The sequence below is a fragment of the Ruditapes philippinarum genome, unplaced genomic scaffold (assembly GCF_026571515.1).
Source record: "Ruditapes philippinarum isolate M1 unplaced genomic scaffold, ASM2657151v2 ctg5165_1_1_1_1, whole genome shotgun sequence".
Lineage (NCBI taxonomy): Eukaryota > Metazoa > Mollusca > Bivalvia > Venerida > Veneridae > Ruditapes > Ruditapes philippinarum.
In genome coordinates, this window is record NW_026854437.1 from 9,354 (window position 1) to 32,898 (window position 23,545).

The 23,545-nt window shown below is 31.5% G+C and overlaps 1 protein-coding gene across 2 annotated transcripts in view; it reads left to right on the forward strand.

Annotated features, from left to right (window-relative positions):
* The first annotated feature begins 9,917 nt into the window (after positions 1–9,917).
* The window catches only part of LOC132740121 (NXPE family member 3-like), a 36,883-nt gene continuing 23,255 nt past the window's right edge, over positions 9,918–23,545 (forward strand). Inside the window, exon 1 of one of the 2 annotated variants that reach the window (XM_060727973.1) lies at positions 9,918–10,674. In XM_060727973.1, coding sequence (XP_060583956.1) covers positions 10,634–10,674 — 41 coding nt within the window. In that variant the 5' untranslated portion in view covers positions 9,918–10,633. The remainder of the gene's footprint in view (positions 10,675–23,545) is intronic. The other variant, XM_060727974.1, reaches the window with a different exon arrangement.

A 23,545-nucleotide genomic window follows, 5' to 3' on the forward strand; every position in this document is an offset into this window, starting at 1 on the left:
TGTACAGGGACCAACGCAGCATTATTGACAAAAGCCTTGCGACGAATACAACGATCACATCTCCTGACATTAAGTTGTCCTTTCATGGACAAAATACCTCTCCTTAATAAAGAAGTTGTCCGACTACGGCCCTGATGACCGAGGTTGTCATGTAAAGCTTTAAACAAATCAGTTCGCAAAGCTTCGGAAGGACAAGTTGAAGATGTTCTTCACCAGATACAGATGTTTTTATGTAAAGTACACCCTGAAGTAGAGTCAAACGGAACCATTCACGCAGGTAAGTAGATAAATTGCGGTTTTGTACCGCGATTCAAATTATCCACAACAACTGATATTATTGGATCCTTGGCTTGTGCTTTACACAAGTCTTTAGAGGATAAACTGTTAGACTGTACAATATCATCTGGTATACTGATGTCATCTATGTGAATTGGTAGGTCGGGATTGTGTATGGACATGACCGAGGTTGTCATGTAAAGCTTTAAACAAATCAGTTCGCAAAGCTTCCGGAAGGACAAGTTGAAGATGTTCTTCACCAGATACAGATGTTTTTATGTAAAGTACACCCTGAAGTAGAGTCAAACGGGACCATTTAGCAGGTAAGTAGATAAATTGCGGTGAAATGGCTTAGCCGGTTTTGTACCGCGATTCAAATTATCCACAACAACTGATATTATTGGAGTGTTAGACTGTACAATATCATCTGGTATACTGATGTCATCTATGTGAATTGGTAGGTCGGGATTGTGTATGGTATCTACAAGTGGCCGAGAATCCACTGTTGCAGCGTTGGTGACTGCTTCTACAACATCACGGGGTATAATTCGGCTGAGTCCATCTGCGTCAAAATGGTTTGAACCTTTCCTGTAAGTGGCAGTGTAATTGTAGTTTGCTAGTGCAGCAAGCCATCTGTTGCCCGTGGCATCTAACTTTGCTGTTGTACTCACATACGTTAGAGGGTTATTATCAGTCACAACCTCGAATTTCGCACCATACAAGTAGTCATGGAACTTTTCAGTGACAGCCCACTTGAGGGCGAGAAACTCGAGTTTGTGAGCTGGATAATTTCTCTTACTCTGTTTTAGGCTCCTGCTTGCGTATGCAATTACTCGGGTCTTTTCTTCTTGCTTTTGATATAATACAATCTCGAGCCCCAGTGACGAAGCGTCTACGTGAACAATAAGTGGTTTGGTGTAGTTAGCATATCCGAGAACTGGTGTACATTGTATTTGTCAACTGATTCTTGATGTCATCGAATGCCTTTTGTTGTGGTTCATCCCAACGAAAACCGGATCGCTTTACATTCCTTTTAAGATCTCTGGCCTTTTTCTTGGTAGGTTGGCCTATCAGGAGATCACTTAGAGGTCTGGCTAAAGCTGCAAATCCCCGAAGGAATTGTCTATAATAGCCAGCAAATCCAAGTAACTGGCGGACTTGTTTGACAGATTTTGGTATAGGCCAATTCTTCACGGCTTTTGTCTTTGAGTGATCCGCTTTAATACCATCTTGGGATACCACATGGCCGAGGTAAGTTTTTTTTTAAAGAATTCGCATTTTGGTGGCTTTATCTTGAGATTAAATTCAGCTAGTCGTTTAAGTACTGATTCAAGACGATCAAGATGGGTATCGATATCGGTACTGAAAAAGATGATGTCGTCAAGGTAGATAAAGCAGTCACGTAGATTGAGGTATCCCATACAGCGTTCCATAAGACGTTGGAATGTAGCAGGAGCATTACAAAGGCCGAAGGCCATCCTGTTACATTCATAAAATCCGAGGCCATCAACTTGAATTGCTGTTTTCTCCTTATTTTCCTCTTCAAGCTCAACCTTGCCATTACCCAGACTTAAGGTCCAGTTTGAAAAAATATTTTGCTCGAGCAAGTATATGAAGTGTATCTTCTATTCGTGGTATTCCATATGCATCCTTCTTGGTTCTTGAATACAGTGTGTTATCTATCAAAAACCTGTATATATTTACCAATAATGACATTCTGTAATAATCTAATAATTTAAATGATTACTAACCTGAAATATCCAAGATATTTATTAAACAATTTACTTACACAATATAACAAAACTTTAACTTGTAATGGTCAGATATGAAGTGCAATGGAGCATCACACAACATACCCGAACATAGCATATCAAGTTTACGGGTGAATGGTTAGTACCAATGAGAGATAAGAATAATAGAAATATAGAGAGATATAACGGTACAGAATCAGGGGTCAAATAACATGTAACGCATTCAGGTACAGTTAATATATTTTATTTGAAATGAATAACAGAATATAAGGCAATGTTTATTTTATTTTAAATAAATTCTTATCCTACGACACATTGATTAACAAGAAATGTCGAACGACACATATGCCCCCTTTCAAGGCATTGACTCATACTATTGGTAATTTTATTATAGAAACGTGCCATAAATGGGTTCATGGAAGTGTTTAGTTATAACCAATCAATATGTGAAATATGAAGACTTAATAACTAATTGATGTAATCAGAAGAAGCGGAAGACCATTTTAATATTCAAAGTTATTGTGAACTTGACCTTTGACCTACCGACCTAAAATTAAATAGGAGTCATCTATTAGTGATTATCAATCAAAATGTGAAAGACAAAGACTTGTTAACAAGTAGTTTTGCAGATAATGAATGGACACCATTCTGACATTTATGTTCCTGTGACCTTGACATTTGAATTAAATAATCAAAAATCGACTGGCGCCATATTCTAGTTACAACCTCTTAATATAAAGACGTGATAAATAGTTTTCAAGATAATAAGTGGAAACCATTCTGACATTTAAGGCCCCTGTGATTTTGACCTTTGACCTAGTAACCCGAAAATAATTACAGGTCAACTTCTTTATATGACCATTTAATATTTGAAATATTACGACTATGCGGTTCAAACTTATTCAGATAATGAGCAGAATACAGTTTGACATTTACGGCCAATACAACCTTGACCTTTGAACGAGTGAACCAAACATTTATAGGGGTCATTTAATAGTTATGATCAATCCGTATGTGAAATATAAAGACTTTGAGATAAATAGATTTCAAGATAAGGATTGAATATCATTCGACATATAAGGTCCCTGTTACATTGACATTAAACCTAGTGACCCAAAAATCAAAAGGGGTCATTAACTAGTTATGACCAATCAGAATAAGAAATATGAAGACTTTGCAATAAACATTTTAAGATAATGAGCAGAAACCATTCTGAAATTTAAGGTTGCTGTGACCTAGACTTGACACCAAAACCAATAAGAGTCATCGTCTAGATATGACAAATCAATATGTGAAATATGAAGACTTTGTGATAAATAGTTTTCAAGATAATGAGAGAAAAACAATGTCAGTTTCAAGACTAGAATTACTAAGTGTTTTGATAAGTATAAGATGTTTATAATGTGTACATGAACAGTTGAAATAGAAAATTGGCGAATCATACATTCGGACAGATTCCAGTTTGTAAAAGAAGTCTGGCTAAAAACGAACAAACCACTTCCCGCCTTCATTAACAACCGCATCAGAGAGATCGATTCATCTAGATTAACTAAATTTAATTATGTGATTCAAAGGAAAACCCAGCCGACATTGCCTAAAGAGGAGCAACAATTAATGACCTACACGTCAAGCTTTAGTGGAAAAGACCTGCAAGACTAACATACACTTTTAACGTGTTTTCAAATATATCGAAGAGTGATATTGAATTCAGATATTGAAAGTACATCGGTTGTGAAAAGGGGAAATTTGGGAAACGTGTTATATGATGGAGTTAAAGTGTCAAATGCATTGATGGGAGTAAAGGCAGCAAATTAACCCTCCCTTTTGAATAAATGATAATTCAAAAATGTGTCTGTTGACGAATTATCCGTATTACTGCATTCTCCTAACAATTTATAAAGAAAAATGAAACAACAATGTGAGAATAATTTACTGACATCTGAGGAATTGGACGCTTTGGAGAAAATGTGGATCGGTACTTACAAAAAAACTTAATGAAGCTTTATCTGGAATACACAAAAATGACAACACTTGAGAGAGCTTTTAAAGCAAGGCTTTCAACGAAAGCTTCTAGACCAGGGCTACCGCTATCATATAAAAATATTTTACAAAATTTTACGATCGTAATTTTGATTTAATTTCAAAATTCAATACTGATTTAAAAACACTTCTGTGACAATAGATTAACCAGCCTGGTTTTATGGCGAAGTTCGTAAGATTTTGGGTCATGGTAATTTTCTCTACTGTTTTTTCTAAAATCATTTAACGTTTTATTAAGAGAGGTTATGACCCTTATATTTAAAGACATATTGCATGCTTGGACTCAACTCTTTTATTTCATAATCAAAGGCCTCCGGCCCAAAAAATATATATCAAACAATAAAGCAGCATTTGTACCAGGTTATGTAAATATAATATTAGTATCTATTAACATCAATATAATAGCAGTATTTATGAAATTGTCATCTTATTTCAATATAATAGCAGTATTTATGACACTGTCCATCAACCCCAACATAATAACAGTATTTTTGACATTGTCTCAAGACAATAGCAGTATTTATGACATTGTCTTTTAACTTCAATATAATAGCAGCATCCATGACTTTGTCTATTAACTTCAATACAATAGCAGTATTTATAACATTGTCTAATAACTTATATATAATAGCAATATTTATGTTATTATCTATCAACTTCAATATAATAGCAGTATTTATGAAATTGTCTTCTAACCTCAACACAACAGCTTAGAGTTCAACCCTTTTGCAGTTGGACACTGCGCTTCCCTCTTTTGATTACATCTGACGGACCAAGTGGGAGACTCTATGATGGACAGATCTTAAAGCCCTTTAGAACTGAATTGGCTTAATGTTCGTATTCATCGGGCCCTTGTAGGTGTTTTTCTTGTTGCTCTGTCCTCCTTTAAGACATTGAGTACTTTTGTTATGGTCATTGAGTTTTCTTTTATATGTAACTACATGATAATTTTGGTGTTTTACTTATTTCACGTTTTGTAACCATAACAACTGATAGAATTTCACTTGGCGGGGATTCATCTTATTTTTACACTGTCTTATTTAAAAGAACATGGTGGGGCTAAGAGTGAGGTTTGGTGCACCATTAGCCGGTTTAAACTTCCCAGAAGTACTTATTCTGCTGACCGTTCCAAGGGGACGCCCATCTGTGTTCCTAAGATTTCTGTCTTGTTGTTTCATACTGTTTTGGTTACACTTTTGTTTGTTTCCCTTGTTTTCTCGTCTACGGTACGTATCTTCCCTTTTGCCCCTAGTCTTATTTCTTTATTTCTCCCTTCCATGAATTTTTTATACCCTTCCCCTGTGCCTTTTTACTTAGTGGACCTATCAATCAATCAAGCATTTATTTGTTTTCTTTGATTTTCATTTCGTTATCGGTTACTATTATTTCTTCAATTTTCTGTGTTTATTTAGGGTCCTCCTTGGCTCCCTGCCACTATTTCTAATTGCTGGGTCGTTTGGGTGTTGCGTTCAATGAGCACCGCCTTTCCTTGTTGATCTTGCTTATCATATTTGACTTTTTGTCGATGAAGAAGCAATTCTTCGAGCAAAGGAAGATAAGGAAATTTAGGATTGACAAAGGGAGCAAGGTAACCATTGTTGATCGCATAAAGCAATATGCTGACACAATTGATCGTTGAAAGGATTCATAAACACAACTTTTTATAATAGTGTTTCGAAAAGTTTTCTGAAGTGCGGTTAAAGTTCTGGACGTTCTGTTGTGAAATTGGTTTTACGAAAGTGTAGAACTTATCGTTATTATAAAAGTGGACTATGTAAGAGACACTTTGCACCATTGCCGTCTTCTAGAGTAAAAAAACAGTACCCTATTCTTAAAATGGACTTGATTTCTTCGGACCGCTCTTGATTTAAATAAAAGAAGGGCAACAGAAGATGTGAATTTTTGTTTTTCGTGTAATAAGCTACCAGTACCATTCATATGGAACTTTTAGAAGACATGTCAGTAGAGGAAATCCTGTATGGATTCAAACGATTTTCTCAAAGAGGGTCACGGACAGAAATTGTTATTGACAGTTGGCAAATTCGCTGTTCAAAGCGGCAAGTGAAACAAAAAACATCATATAGAGAAATATTTTCAAATTCTAGAATTTTTAGAATCAAATACAAATGCATTGTAGAATTAGCTCCGTGGATGGGAGGAGCAATTAAAGACTAGTGGGCATTGTCAAAAAGTGTCATACAAAGGTCATGAATCACTTACTTAAATTCAATTACAAACAATATTATAAGAAGTTGAAGCAACAATAAATTCAAAACCACTGGTGTACGTAAAAGAAGATTTTATTTCAAATATTACACTTTAAACGAATCGTTTCCTATGATTGAATCCAAATATTGGTATTCTGAATATGGTGACAGAAGATTTTTCTGCACATGTAAGTACAAGTGATAAATAACTGGCAATATGGAAAGAATTCAACATGTTTTAAAAGGGTTCTAGAGAATTTGGAGAAACGAATATTTGACAAACCTTCGGGAACGTACTGAGCCAGAATTGATAAAACAATCTGGACAAAGTGTGATCTCTCGGAAGCATTAATTACAACAAAATTAAATAAAAATTGCAGACTCGGTTTGAGTCAGTCTGTACATGAAAAGGAATTAAAATTTTATAAAAATGTTAGTTCAGACGAGGCGTCACAAGACAGAACGACGGAAGGAAATGTTATTTATCTGTAATTGTGTACATTTTCTTTATTTTCTTTTTTATGTAATGGTATTATACAACCTTTGATCCAGATTTCAAGAAAAATGAAAAATTCTAAAATATTGTTCAAAAGCTTTGTTATATGTTCAGATAAAATCTCGCTGTCTTCTATAAAATATTCATTTAATAGACTATCTATCCCAGTTGTGAATTTTATAATGTGTAATGTACTTATGTAAAATAGTACTTCCATCTTTAAAAAAAACAGGATCAAAATCATTTAAATCATAGACATTGTTAAAATATTCTGCTCTTTCATTCAAAGAAAAATATTTACCACAAAGAACATAGCTTCAAAATATGTTTTAAAATCATGCAAAAGTATTTCACAATTATTACTTCCCCTTTTGCTTTAAAAATAGCGCCAAAAATCACGCGGCTTACTTCTTCAAAATCTTCTTTATTATATTTTCAAAATCCTTGTTTCCATTGAAATTACGTGGCTTACCAAATACATTTGTTGCCATTTGAAACAATGACGCATTTTAAACAACACATTAATACTAGGCTTTAAAGATATACTATGCTCAAATTTGATTTTAGAAAATATTAATAATTGACAAAAGTCTATTTCTAAATATAAAATAAACATGTTTTGACTTCACACTTAGTTGATATGTTATGTTTAAAAGTTTGCAAATTATAGTGGTCAAAGTATGAATATATAGTTTAATTAAAGAAAATATCAACTTTACTTGACCGGTAATAAGTAAATTAGTTCTTTCATAATTTTATTCACAGTAGGCATATTCAATAAGAATTTTATCAATTTCAATAAATTCCTGCGATTAGAATATTTTACTCAATAATAAGCATAGTACATGTATATCTTTAAGTTTAACTTATTATAATCGAACAGACTCTGAGTGTGACATATTTATTAATAAACTTCATTTTTGTACAATTAATCGATTTGTTTTCATGCAGTCTAAATCAAACCATTTAAAAGAATCATCAATTAAGATACATCAAATCTTTGAAATGTACATGTTTGTTTTCTAAAAAAAAGAGGATCTGTCACCTCTACAACACCGTATTATTTACACTGCTTATATTATTTACAACATCACATCTCAATTATACACCATTCAGGGAGGCTATGCTGCTAATTTTTCAAGAGCGATATAATCCTTTATCATAATCATTATCCATTTATCTTTTATACTCGTAGTTTAATACTTTGGATCCATCTACGTTAACGGAGTACATAAATGTCAAATGTAAAGCATCATGACCGTTAAATTCAGTAAATTTACTGACATGACATTTGTTATAGTTTCAGAGTCTTTATCATTCAATAATAAATACTCTTTCCAGCTAGTATCAGTGTAGTTCTAACATGTAAAAACACTTTTTTCCGAAATCCTAACCTTAGCGATTGTTTGCTTTTCTAAGTGAGATAGTTTTACATATGTTTATTGCTTTATTTCCATATGAGTTACTTCCTTTGTCTATTGAAAATCATGGCAAGAGTGCATCAATACAATAATCATCTGATTCGATGTCGGGCACAATTTGATCACATCTTATATAGTCATGTTTGCATTGTGTCCTTGTATTACAATCACCTGAAACTAAAACCTACCGTTCTATATAATTTTACAAACAGTTAAATTATAACATGAAAACCCTCATAATACAACACTGCAAGAGCAGCAGTGATACGTTAGCAAGAATGTCATTTTGAATTTATTCCCGTTAACCATTGAGTATTGTTTGCATATCAGTCATAAATATCATTAATTTGTCGTCGCTAAAGGTACGTCTAGCAATCAGTTTATGAAACTGTTTGTAACTATCACGTTAGTAATCATTTTAAACTAAACGAAATCAGATTAAGCATGATTTATTACGGAGTAAAATTGTCATCATAATATTATTAAATAGAACTTTTGTGCAAATAACAATATTAATTTTTTTATATAATTCTGTTTGAAATTATTGAGAGATTTACGTGAAAATAACTAGAAGAAAATAAACGGAAATCGTTTTAAGCTTATTTAGTAGTGTTTATATTTAATATTCAGCAAATCACCAAAATTTTAATATTTTCATATCCAACAGATCAAAACGGTTCATCTGAAAACGTGTTTGATCAAGTAAGCAAAAGTTGCCTTATCATTTTTCAAGAAAAGGGGAACGAAGAATTATACCTGAAGCAGTTATAAAAAATATTGTAGCATTTAACGTTACAGAACAGCTTATTTTACACATGTGAAGCAATATTCGAAATATTTCAATTTTGAAATTAGAAAACTTGTCTTTTTAACATTCATGGATTGTCGATATTTAGAATATAAGTATTTGAATCTAACCGCAAAATGTACTTATTGTTTTACTTTTTATCTAAACAAAATATATATATATGTCATGTTTTTACGTACTAGTGTTATTGAGAACCCTTTTTTTAAAAGGGGGCGTCCGTGGCCGAGTCGGTGGTTCTACTCAGGTGCCCGTTCGTGCCTGAAATAATGTCTTCCTCCACCAGAAAAGCTGGAACGTCGCGAAATGACCTATACTGTGTCGATGTGACGTAAAACCCCCCAAAAAATTAAAATATTTTTTATAATTTATTTCTAATCACAAACTTATCTTTTTCATAAAAAGTATCATACATTCATCGATCTTTTGAGTTAATGATAATGATATTACCATAATATCTATCTAACTTGAAACTAATTTAAATGATTAAATTGTATTTTACTGCAATAAGATTAAACTTATTTTCCCTTTCAAAATTACTTTTACTTTATTTATTTATATAAAATGAGATTCATAAAGGGAATATATAAATAAAGCATTAATTGTAAAAATATGTTTAAAGGTCCTGTATGTTTTGACATTATGGTTGTATACACCACTTGCGTGAAACTATATACGAGTATGTATATAATTATGCTAATAAAACAATTTCTAAACATCGAAGAATACTTAAAATATGTACTGGAAATATTTGTACGTATTAAATGTAATCATTAAATTAAATGCATTCATTTCTTATTGAAAATTTGACTTAGAACTTATAGAAAACAAATTTCTAATTACCTCCCTTTTATTTTCATGAAATATTAAATTCGGTAATATCCTTATAAATAATGCTTTTTAGAAATAACAATTTTGGTAAATCTTAATTTGAGCATCATATTTTATATTAAACCATAAAAAATGTGTGACAGGATCTTAAAGGTGAATCATTGGTGCTCCGGGGCTCTTAAAAAAAATTTATGATATTACCTTTCGGATGGATTCGAATCTTCGTGCACGACATTTCTGTGCTTTACGAAGTCAAGATAGATTTTAAAATTTGTAAAATAGTCTTCGCTTTAGACAGAAAGTATTTTAATGTTCAAACATATGCAGAATAATAATTATCCGGAGCTTAGAAATAACATGTTGGCCACAAGTTAAAACAAAAAAAACAAAATGCTTATTTAGATTCGCGCTCAGATATATATTTTGTTATGCACGTTTAAACGGAAACTTACATCTCATTGAGGTAGCATTTGTTTTGTTTTGTTTTGAATTGAGCATAGATGTTTCAAATTCATATGTGTATGATTCATTCAATAACATAGTGATTAATCTGGACACGCGTCAATTCGATATTCTACAGTTGTTAATAAGGAACGTCCATTTTGGGATGAGCATACATGCTGTAGCCAATGCGACTGACAGTGTTATAGCAACCACAGAATGATTCTAGATTTGTTTTAGTTTGGCTTCAACTTATTTCGTTTTAAAACGTTGATTATACAAATAAACGTGTGGAATATACTAGTTTTGACAATTAATATGAATTTTGTGTGATATTCATTGCGTTTTATCTGGATTTATTAGTGATGTCTTTCTGGAGTAAAGTTTGTTTATTTCTAATTATATGGTTAGTCAATTACATTATTTAAAGGAATATTTTTCTTTGCTGTAGTATTGAGGATATTTTTTAATTCTAGACATTGTCTTTTTAATTTATGTTTTGATTTGGTTTATTATTGTTTATTTGATATCGATCATGCAATAGATATGTTTTAACTTGTGACGGTATATAAGTATCAAGGAATTATGAAGAAATTATTTTCGCAGATCTGAAAAAGAATACCAAATAAAACAAGAATTAATTTATGCCGACGTTGTGTTGGGAAAATTGATATTGTAAAAGTAGTAAAACACATGTAAAGAAAATATAAGAATAAATTTAGACAGATACTCGGTAATTTAGAAAATGTATTTGTTTACTGACATTAGATGATCTATATTATAGACAATATCGTGCCATAATGGTATTTGCCAACCCTCCGATAAAAAGCTAAAAAGCCGTTGAATTATTATTTTGTTTAATTTGAACCAGGATGTTTTCATTTATTTTGTTAGGATGTATATATACCGGCTGTATCAGACGTAAGACATTTCTGTAAGGAGTATTTAGTGATCAAATAACTTTGTAATTATGTACGTAAAAGACTGTGATGATTTTGCTTCTTTATGAATTAAACATATTCTTACAATGACCCTAATTTTTTTTGTAAATAATGTATAACCTTACAATCAAGGTTGTACCGTTATGTTTATTCAAATATAAGTTTAGTTAAGAAATATATGAGTGAATGAAATAATATCTTACAAACTATTGAAAAGATGTTACTTGATTATTTAACAAAGTGCCTTTCAGTATTCAGGGAAATCACAGTAGAATTACAAATATTATACACAGTAACCGGACTATATCTGGATGAGGGTAAAAAATATATCTTAAATAAGTGGAAGTATACACCGTCGCTTTTTACAAAAAGCACATAAAAAGTACTAGTGCGCAATTTGTTTTGTATGTAAGATCAAAACATATGTCACTTGTGAACACTAATTTTAATATTTTCATTCATGGCTACGCCACCCGTAAATATATTACATCTGGTATTAACTAGTTTAATCATATTTCGACCTTATATACAAAACAAGCAAATATATTCTATATAATAAACGTCTTAGTGATATAAATGTGCATCGATGTGTACTATAATTTCCTTATTGTAAATCATTTAATCAGTCATAAACGAGGGTTTGATTCCCTCATACAAGCATTATAAAACGGGATGGATTGACTGGCTCCATTTAAATAAATTAAGAAATGAATAGAAAAATGAATTATGTTATTTATTATCATATAGATTAAGTAAACGAACAATAAGATAATAAAGAAACAATATAAATATATATTAAATAAACAAATGTGTAATTTTTCTTTTGTATATTTGCAATGTTTTGTGTTTTCTTTGCTTCATATTCCCAATTTATTTCAGTTATTAATATCTTAGTATTCATTCAATATTAGTTTAAACATATTTATTCTCAGAATATGTACATAATAACATTTGAAATATATACACATACAAAATTTGACAATATTCAAAGAAGAGGATTAGAACGAAAGACTAGGTCTTATAGAATTCTTCTCCGTTTATTGTTAAATATATCGGTGTCGAACTGGTGATGTAAAATTTTCTGAGAAAAATATATATTACCAAACGTATAATAGAAACAAATATATATGGAGTATGAAAGAAGCAGTAATCCAAAAGAGAAAAAGGGGAAGGAGAGTCTCATAATTAGTTGTTATGTGTTAAATCGTTAAAGGAATCTTTTAGTTTTTGCTATAAAAGAATGCACGTTAGGAATATTGTTGAATTATCATCATCTGATAGGCCAGGGTTTCCGAAGAGAAGACTATCGAGATTGATATCAAAAGCTTGAATATTAATAAATAATTCATTTCGGTACAAATTGTAGCGATAACATTCAAAGAAGAAGTGATAGTTGCTTTCGACTTGACCACATTCACATAAACGTAAGGGTGATATGTTTCTTAGAAAAAGATGATAATTTAAAGAATTGCATTTTGTGCGAAGACGTGTTTGGAGAACCTGTAATTTTCTGTTACCAGAATAGTAGTATTTTGGTGTGCGTTTCCTGTTACGTGTTAAGAAGTTCTTGAATGATGAAAGTGTTTCTAAGTTCCGAACTTCGGTTGGTAAGTTGTTCCAATCGCGTATAGTAGAGGGAAGAAAGGAGAGGTAGTATAAAGAAGTTCGCGCATATATTCCAGCAGTATTATCAGAGTTACGTAAATTATACCTTGTATTAGTTTGATCAGGACTTAAGGAAGAGAGAAAGTCGGGAGTCAAATTGTTATGCATTTTATAAAATAGAATTAATCGGTGATTATACCGTCTTTGTTCTAATGTTTCCCAATTAAGTTCTTGAATTAAGTATTCGATAGAAACTAATCTTGTCGCACCTGAAGCAATCCTAGCACATTCATTCTGAATCTTATCTAAGCTTTCGAGTTCATATTGAAAAGCATTTCCCCAAATGACGTCTGCGTATTCAAGAATATGACGAATGAATGAAGTGTAAATTATCTCAAGAGATTTTCTGTCCAAAGAATATTTCAACTTTCGCATTATATTGACGCGCTTCCAAGCCTTTTCGGTTATATATTCAATGTGTGAATGCCAATTACAGTTATTAGAGAGAATAATTCCTAGGTGTTTATGATCGTTAACTTCTGGTAAATTTTGATTGAGCATATATAAAGAAGGGTGGTTTGCGTTATGTTTCCTAGATACATTAAGTGATTCTGTCTTTGATGGGTTGAATGTGACAAGCCAATTGTCTGCCCATGTTGTGATTTTCTGTATATCCGTTTGTAACTGTTGAGCTGCGACTAGTGGATTTTCTATAATAATATAGAGACTTGTATCATCAGCAAAATGGTTGACAGATGATTGGAGATCTAGAACAATATCATTTATGAAAATAAGGAATAGCAGAGGGCCAAGAATAGAACCTTGTGGTACTCAAGCTGAAAGAGTACCCCAAGATGATTTTGAATTAGATATAACTACACGTTGACGCCTATTAGTGAGATAGTTAGTAAACCATTCGAGGAGGCTGCCGGAAACACCTGCATATTTGAGTTTTGAAAGTATACCTTTATGCCAGACTTTATCGAATGCTTTACTGATATCAAAGAAAATAACCCGAGCTTCTAGACCATTGTCAAGTGCTTTGCACAGTGTATCATAGATAAAAACAAGTTGATTAACAGGAGAGTCGCCAGGAATAAAGCCGGATTGAACAGGAGTAAGAAAGTTGTTAGCTTGGAGATGGTTGAAAAGATGTTTGAATATTAGCCGCTCAAAAACTTTTTCTATTTTATTAAGAAGAGAGATAGGGCGGTAATTATTTGGAAGAGAGGAGTCACCTTTTTTAGAAATTGCAGATATATGAGCTACTTTCCATGTCGATGGTACTTTACGACAAAGAAGTGAGGCATTAAACAAATCACAAAGAGGTTGAGAGAGTTCATGTGACGCTTCGCGTAGAATTCTATTACTAATACCATCAGGACCGGATGCTTTTTCAATATTTAATGATCTTAGGACATTTTCTGTTTCAGTTTCAGTTAGTGTAATTTCAGATAGTGAAGTTGTTGTCATTGATGGACCGCAAGATCAGGTACATGCTTATTTGAATCTTCAATGAGTGTTTGTTTAATAAAATAGTCGTTTAATAAATTTGCTTTGTTTTCATCTGTAAAGTTTAGTTCGAGTGTTTCTGGATTTTGCAATCGGGGTATTGGAGTTATTTGTTGTGATGATATAAATAAATTTTTAACGTTTTCCACCAGTCTTTAGACGATAATGATCCTCTTTTGAGTTTATCCGATAATTTGCAATAATAATTTGATTTAGCTTCGCGAATTAATAAAATAGTTTCATTTCTAAGTTGTCGGAATTTTTGCCAATGATGTAAAGACTGTGTTTGTTTTGCTTTTCTGTAAATGCGTTTTCGTTTTCTAATGTGGCTTCTTACTGTACTAGTCATCCATGGAGCATCTGATGGTCTTACATGTATTTGTTTATTTGGTATATTAATTTTTGCAATATTTATGATCTGATTTGTTATATTGTCCGCATATGTGTCTATATCTGCGTGAGTGCATGTATGCCAGTTATAATTTAGTAGATCTTGTCGGAGTTTATCAAAGTCACCTCGATTGTATTTCCACATAGTTCGTTGAAATCCACGTTGAGAGGGTTTTCTAAATTTGGGAAGACAAATACTGGGCGATGGAATCGATGTTCTTGGTTGAGAAAGTGTCCACCAACACCAGCTTTTACGATGTTGTTTACATTAGTTACAAATATGAGATATATTAATGATTGTGATGTTTCGGTAAAGTGAGTAGGTTCGTCAATAAGTTGACTCATATTAAATTGTGGTGTAATTGAGTTGATTTTTCTGTTTGAAGTAATGGTTAATGCATCATAAATGAGGTCACCTGTAAGGATAATGTCAGAAATATTTGTATCGATAGCAAGAGCGATTGAGTCTTCAACCTTATTACTGTAATTTGCATCGGCATTAGGAGGTCAATAAAATAGACCGAAGAGTACATGTTTGTTATTTTTTAGGAATCAATTCCAATCCAGATACACTCCAAGTTATTAATTTCTAAGTTGTAATGTCTCTTATAATGGCAGATTTTCTCGAACATAGAGGATAACTCCGCCATGAGAATCACCAATCCGATCTTTTCGTTCAGGAGTATTGTAAGATAAGAGTTTAAGATCATCAGACGATATTGTATTGTTCAGCCATGTTTCAGAGAAGGCAAGAATATCAAAGTCAACAAGTTCGGAATAAAGAATGTCAAGTTTATGTCGTATGCTTTGTACATTTAGGTGGACAAATGATAAGTGATGTGATATGCTAAATGTTGTATCAGTATAAGATGAGCTTGTAGATTCAGGCCCTGGGTGTTCATGTATATCTCCCGCCAGAAGTAATAATAAATAAAACCACGTACACAAAATACTCCTGATAAAATTTTGAAACAAGAAATAGGTAAAAACCATGTTAATATGTACTTTTGTATGATTTATGACATAATTCCTTTTGGGATGAATTATCATTTTTTACTTATTCATGGCTGTGAATATACCTATATACAAAGATAATAACATCACATGGGTTGAGTAGATATTCAACAACATTAAAGAATGAGTAAATATTGGCAGCAGTCCGGAATATCTATATGTGTCCATGATGGTCGTCTTATTTAGTGTATTATATTTATGTAATTGATGATGATTGTACCAGATAAAATTGTATAACCGTCATGGACATAAGGTTGATTTCATAGGTAGGTAAACGTGCAGTATCATGAGTAATATGATGCCGGGTAACAATATGTGAGACTAAAGTGAAGGAAAGGGAGGTCAGAAGAAATAGAGGTAAAGGAGGAAGGAGAGTAATAGTAGGACATTGCATGTTATAGTTTTGATGACTGCAAAAAGAGATAGAATATGTACTCACTAATTGAGTGTGAAACGAGCTAAACTACACACAAATAATTTTAGTTAGAATTAGATAACAAAGTTTAAATACAGTTCTGGAATGAAGATGAATACTATAAGGTTAGACAAGGCAAAACAATGTATATGTTACATGGAAACACAGCAAAGATACCATAATATTGCAAACAAATTAGTATAAGCTGTCAAATGTATAAACAAAGCATAATATATTTATGTTTACCAACCTCATTTCGTTGATGTTGATTTATACCAAGAGATACCTCATTTCTCAATGATTCAGGTGTAGAGCGTTGTAAAAAATTAATAAAATACTTAATAAAATATGTAATCAGAGTTATGGTGAGAAATTCTCCTTGTAAATATTTTCATTACTCAATTGTATATTTCAAAAATTTAAACAAAAAACTCTGACGCAGTTTAAATAGTTAAAAAATAACTTAATAAAATATGTCACCAGAGTTATGATGAGAAATTCTTCTGAGGAATATTTTCATAACTGGATTGTATATTTAAAAATTTAAAAAAAAGCAACAGAAAAACAACAAACTCTGACGCAGTTTAAATAGTTAAAAAAATACATTAATAAAGTATGTAATCAGAGTTATGGTGAGAGTTTCTCCTTGTGAATATTTTCATAACTTAATTGTATATTTCAAAAAGTTTAAGCAAAAACTCTGACGCCATGAATATTAAGAAATGAAGCTAACATTTTTATAGAAGTTTCGTAGTACACATTCACAAGGGTGACAATAACCTCGAATTGATCAACCAAATGGAAAATCCATCACAGTTCAGTAATCGAAGGTTATAAAATGGAGCAAGAAATTAGTGCGTACCCGTCAGGTTGTCGGCGTATATTTCAAGTAGATAAACAGAAGAATAAAAAAAGAAATCAACATATATTTACATGACAATGATATATACTTTAGGTGTTTCAATAATAATGCAGACAGTTGCTTTTAACATTATGTATATAATATTCATGCATATTTCATATATAAATTCAATGATTTGTCTAGAGGTTCTGGAATTCAGAAAAATGTTTACACTATTCAAATCATAAAAAAATGTTAGAATGCAATTCCTAGGTATCGGTCAGATGTTATGTTTTATTAGATGCTCATAGCCCCCTTGAAAATATATATGAAATAAGTACATCAATCTAACATAATATGTACGTGTGTGTTCAGTATTATGAAAGGACACGTTTCGTTTTAGATTAAATTGTAGATCTTGACAATTAAACAAATTTGTGTTAAGTGTGTAGGTCAAATATTTTCATGTGAGTGACTAGGCAACAACAATTCACTTTTTCAAGTACATGCGATATATCAACAGATATTTACAATTTAGTTCTTCCGATATATGAAAGAACGTACTTGCACGAAAAATGTATTTAAATTGTATACAGTGGGATTATTTACATAAGTGTTTCTTCAAAAGTTATGATATTCTAGAATAAGAACATTCAGGAAGGACAAAATCTTTTCGGCAAATCATAGGATTATAAATAACCATAGTCTATTTACAATGCATGGGTACCTCCACAATTGCCTTAAGTACGTCATGTAGCTTATTAATTTCAGTAATTGGATCTAAATTACTCGCCATGCATGTAATAATATCAAGTAAAATAAAAAGATAAAGAATAAATAAACAGAAGACAAAAAAAACAAAATATATACAGGTTATCTTATCGATATTGTACATAAAAAGAATACGATGTGCTACTATTATTGGTTTTTCTATTAATAGAGATCGTGCACTATAATATTACGGTTTTTGTGGGATAAAAATCGCTATAAATAGCCGAATATAAATAGCATTGGTAAACACAACCACGTGGTAAGCAAGCTGTGACACATTTTAATTTTGCGTTGTGTTTTGATTTAATCAAGAGTGGTGACCAAGTATTACTGGATATAAAATGTAACCGTTTCGATAATATAAGTAGGACATTTGTTAAGGATATATTTCATAAATATTTTTGAACATAAGACGCTTTATTATAAACATGTACTAATATTTTATCTATTTATTTATTTATTTATTCATACATCCATTTATTTATATATTTATTCATCTATTTATCTATTTATTTATATATTTATGTATTTATTTATTAATTTAATTTATTTATTTATATATATCTATGGGTAGTACAATTGGGGAGGTGGTTGAGCGAGCGGTTTGGGAGGGGGGACGTGCGGGTTCAGTAATAAAGCAGTAGTAGCATAAACAATGCTAGATCCGTACATATATAAAACATATATTTTACATCATGAAACACAAATATGCATTATTATTATAGAAATATTGACACTGTCAAATGCGTGTACATATCATGAAAAGTTTGTCCAAACGTCTAAGAATAAAGCACTAAGGGATTGTCTATCGACTGGATCTCTGCTCCGATGCGTGAAGTGTATATAGTTCACCTATTTCATTTATATCAGTCAACAAGGTTTTAGACGATTGTTTTTCACTTTGTAGAAAATCCTACCATCTACAGTCCAATGGGAAGCAATAACATTTGCTTTTCTGGCTTCCTCCAATGCTTTGACCATTTGTTGACGCTTTTGAGTTAGGTCTTCTGATAGAAACACTTTGAAATCATTTGATTTTTTATATTTTAAATTTCGCGTGTGGAGGAACACTCGTCTACTTATTTTTGTATCTCTAAATTCAATATTATCTTTGATACATTTCCCACATTTACAATATCTTTGTTTCATTTACCTTTACCTTAATGTTCAAACATTTAATATTTGCTTCATCTCCTTGCTGAAATAAATCTGAATTCAATATACAATTTGAATAAAATAAATAGATAGCTAGATAAATAAATAAATATACATATGAAAAGAATTATCACAGATAAAAGTCTGCATTACTTTTATTTCATTACATCTTTTAAAAAATATAGAAAATTTTATAAGTTAATAGATATAAATAAATGGATTAGAAAAACACAAATAAATAAGTAGACAAAAAGAAGTACATTATAAGCCAGACATGAGGGTTCGATTCCCTCCCCAGGCAGTATTTTAGGCTGTTGCAAAGGGGACAGATAGCTTATTGGTCCACATTGTTTCATTTAAATACTCAACGGACAATTTTAGCAAAAAAGGTAAACATAGTATATTAAAGTAATTAAAACTTTTAATTTGTTAAACAATAAATAAAGACACCTATATCATTGTTTTGTATGACCATCATTGTATCTTCTAGCTGAGTTCAGTCTTATTTTTATTGTATTTCTTGCATTAAATTATTGACCGTATTATGTGTACAATATTATTTTCGTTATTTTGCTCCTGCGTCTTAACATTTTTATTCTTTTCCTTCTTCGCTTTATCTCCAAGCAGACGCTATCCCTCATTAGTACTTTTTTGTGTATTTATTTCTAATATATCTATATTTCTATAGCATATTGATTTTCCCTCATCTTCTCAAGGACCTTGAATTTTCATGAGGCTTCTTATCTGTTTCTTATGTTATCATTGTTAAATTTGCTGCTTTTTAATCTTCATATGTATAGACGACATCTCCATAGTCTTGCAATCTGATCGTGATACTTCAGAAATAAATAGAAACATAAACAAACACAACAAATACAGATAAATTAAAAAAGAAATTAATAAATTAAATAATTATTTGATCATTTAATATATGACCACCCTAACCCTTTAAGGAACTGACAAATTGAAAACATAGATCAGTTATATGCCTTAAACGACACCTTCATGCAAAATGTATTTTAATAACCAAACTTTACTGAATTTAAGCTTGGGCATTAAAAGGCCTTTTTCAGAAATGAGGAACCTTTAAATAATGCATAATATCAGCCTTATCATAAGATGGTATCCAATAAATTATTGTAAAGAAACAAATATTAACATTCAGCTAACGATACAACTAATCAATCTTAAAAGTTATGAAAAACGTATCAAATGTTACCCGACCACAATCATTTTAACATGTGTTGACCATTTTGTTACTTAAAAAGTTTCATTAAAAACACTATTTTTTTTAAAAAGTATATCGGTTGATCCTGTAAGATATTGAATATTTTTACCGAGTAGTTTTTGATTTTGTTAGACTTTGAAAATATAAATTACCATAGGCTGGTGCAAACGGGACAGATAGCCTGGTGGTCCCACATTGCTTTATTTATATACTTATCAAAACGACTAATATTAAAGGAAAATTTCATAAATAATGTTGTCAGTCTTTATTTTTTACATGTAAGACGAGTATATTTTTCATCAAAAATGGGACCTTTTATTTGGTACACTTATTAATTTTCTTACATTAATTCCTTTGTTTCAGCTTCTCTGCGACTGTTTTTATTTCTTGTTATGTTTGTTACAGAGCTTCACTGACCTTAACAATCATTCAATATCATCTATGTTAACATCCTTGATAACTTCACACTTTATGCCTTTATTATTTCCAATCTCCTCTTGTATGTTCATTATTTATAACATTATTTGCATTCCCCATGGACATTCATCTTCATGCCTTTATTTTTCTCCTTTTGTGGAACTTATACTATATTCGATATAAAATAAAAGAAATTCAATAAATGAATAAATAATCCGAAATACATTAAATGACAATAATCTTCCGTTTACCTGTATTATGTCAATATCTACGTTATATCGACTCTCTCGTTACTTGATGTTTTTTTCAGTTGCATTGAAACTACTTATATGTCTATTTTTCTTCTTTAATTACGATATTATTAATGTTGCATAAATTCATGGACCTTTACCCTCTTGTCGTATCTTTAAGTTGAACTTTACCTAAATAACTTAAATATTCTGTTAAGCTCCCAGTTAGAATTATATCTGAAATCGAAATATATTGAAAAGAATAGATATATCAAAGAATTCTAATTTTTTATTTATAAAATTAATGAAGCAAACCTTCAATGCCGTACGTTGATTATCGTCCCTTCCTTCGTAAACGTTAGCCCGTGTAACTCAATTACGTGGTCAACAGGTAGCTAATACAATGTTGAATATCGTGTGCACGTGATATGTAAACCATATTAATATGTTAACAACTTTGTTAAGTATCAGCGCAACGCATATACTCGTGAAACACTACTATTTATAGCTCTGACGGCCATTTTGTGCAGCAAAGCGGAACATACCGTCGATATTAACAATAAATAAATGATACTGATTATTCCTGTGAAGTATCACTAAAATCCCTCCAGCAATTTGACCTGTGAAAGACCGACAATATTTTTCTATTTTTAGCTATTTCGGCTATCTTGTGCAGGGCAGAAAAGCATACCGGCTATATGTACAACTAATGGTTGTACTGATCACTCCTGTGAAGTTTCGTTTAAATCCCACGCGCAGTTCACATATGAAAGCCAGACAAGATTTTTATATTTATAGCTCTTGTGGCAATTTTGTGCAGCGCAGCCAAACGTGCCGGCGATATGCCCAACTAAAGATTATAGTGATCACTTCTGTGAAGTGGCATTGAAAACCCGCCAGTAGTGTGACCTTTGAAGATGGACATGCTGAATGCGGACAGACAGAAGGACGGACGGAAAGACTGACGGATAGACGGCAAAGGCAAAGATAGTATGTCTTACAACACTTTAAGAAAACATAATAAATTTATGATGCCCTGAAATACATTGTACTTTGAGACTGAAAACACAGTTTTATCACGGTGGCCTAGAAAATAAAAAAAGGTTTACAAGTCAAAACTGCACAATAACAAATGAGAAACCGAGGGCAAAAGGTGGCAAACTCGGTAGTTTTGTGGAAAATATTAGTCCTACGGTACTTCTTATGGCTACGAAGATAGCAAAAAAAGATAATAGATAGATTTATTAGATATAATCGAAGAAAGTTATATAGGACTGGCGTTATTAAATTTCCTCAGCGACAGAGACACGATGGGAGAATTTTCGAGATGTTGGTAGCGAGCCTATGTATTATATTGATTGTCTCTCTTCTTAGCGATAATGGGGGTACATACAAATTAAAAATAATTCAATATCAACTACAGACAAATGTAATTTGCGGATTTAATTGCATAGATTATATTCATTTATTGCAAACTACTCGTCCAATCTATGGCATTTTATGTACATTTCTACATGTAAGTGATTAAAATCAAAACGAAATTACTATTATTAGTTATTTAACTTGTTTTGTCTTAAAATCATACATAAACAGTAATAACCTTTAAATTATTTTCACTTTTCAAGTTTTAAACGTTTCTCAGACGTCTACATAAATATCAAGCTTAGAAACATTTGATATTGTTCAGTTTGGACACAGATTAACCAGTGGTCAAGTAGTTGTACAATTAGCGGTTGTGCTAAAGGTGGCAGTGATTGAGTTTACAATCGGTATATGGCAAAGTAGTCAAATGGCCAGTGGTCAAGATGTAAGTGAGACAAGAGGTTACATAACCCTTAAAATACATACTATTTGGATCCCAAAGAGGTTTTACATATAATGCGCTTGTCTACTTTAAGTTATGTAAACCCACAAATGAAGAACACAAAAACGTAAAAGAACTGGGAAAACATACAATGAGGAGTTGCAAAATCGTGTTTATCACCATAAGTTTGATAAATAACCGCCATAATTTGTTACACAGGTAGTGCCATATTATATAGCTTTCATATCAAAGCAATTTATAGAAGGCCAGATATTGAACAAGATTGTGTTGTACACAAACATACAAGACAGGGAATCAAAATAATTTTCAAAATCAATTAAAAATATATTTTGAATTGCCAAAACTGTCAAGTGACAGTAATTGGTATATAGAATTTCAAACAGCTGTTGTTATAACTACGATTGCTTGAAAACACACACATGACCACATTTATTACTGATAACCCAAAGTATCAGATAACTTTACATGTCATTTCATATTGTTATAATCATAAATGTCATTTTATTGCGTTAATTAATACTGTTAATGTAATTTCAACTACCATTCTGTCTTTAAATAGCAAGTGCTCGTAGCAAAGCAAAATAAAAAATACCAGTTTTTCTATTGTTTAATTGTAAAATACTATACAACCACATTAAAACAACACTAAATAGTAGGAATATAATATATTTTTGCTATATATTTAAATGAGCTTTTCAATAATTTAGGAGTGTCTTGAGATTTAAAATTATCATTATATACATTGTTTGAATCATTATGCCCAAATATTTAATTATAAGGTGCACAGATTATTATGTTATGCTCAGATCATTCAATTTATATCCATGAAAAAGAAATATCATTCTCACTAGAGATAATGACCTTATATCATTTCATCAGATTCTCTGGAAGCAAACATCTCTTTGTTATTGTCTTGAACTTTGGACAAGCTCC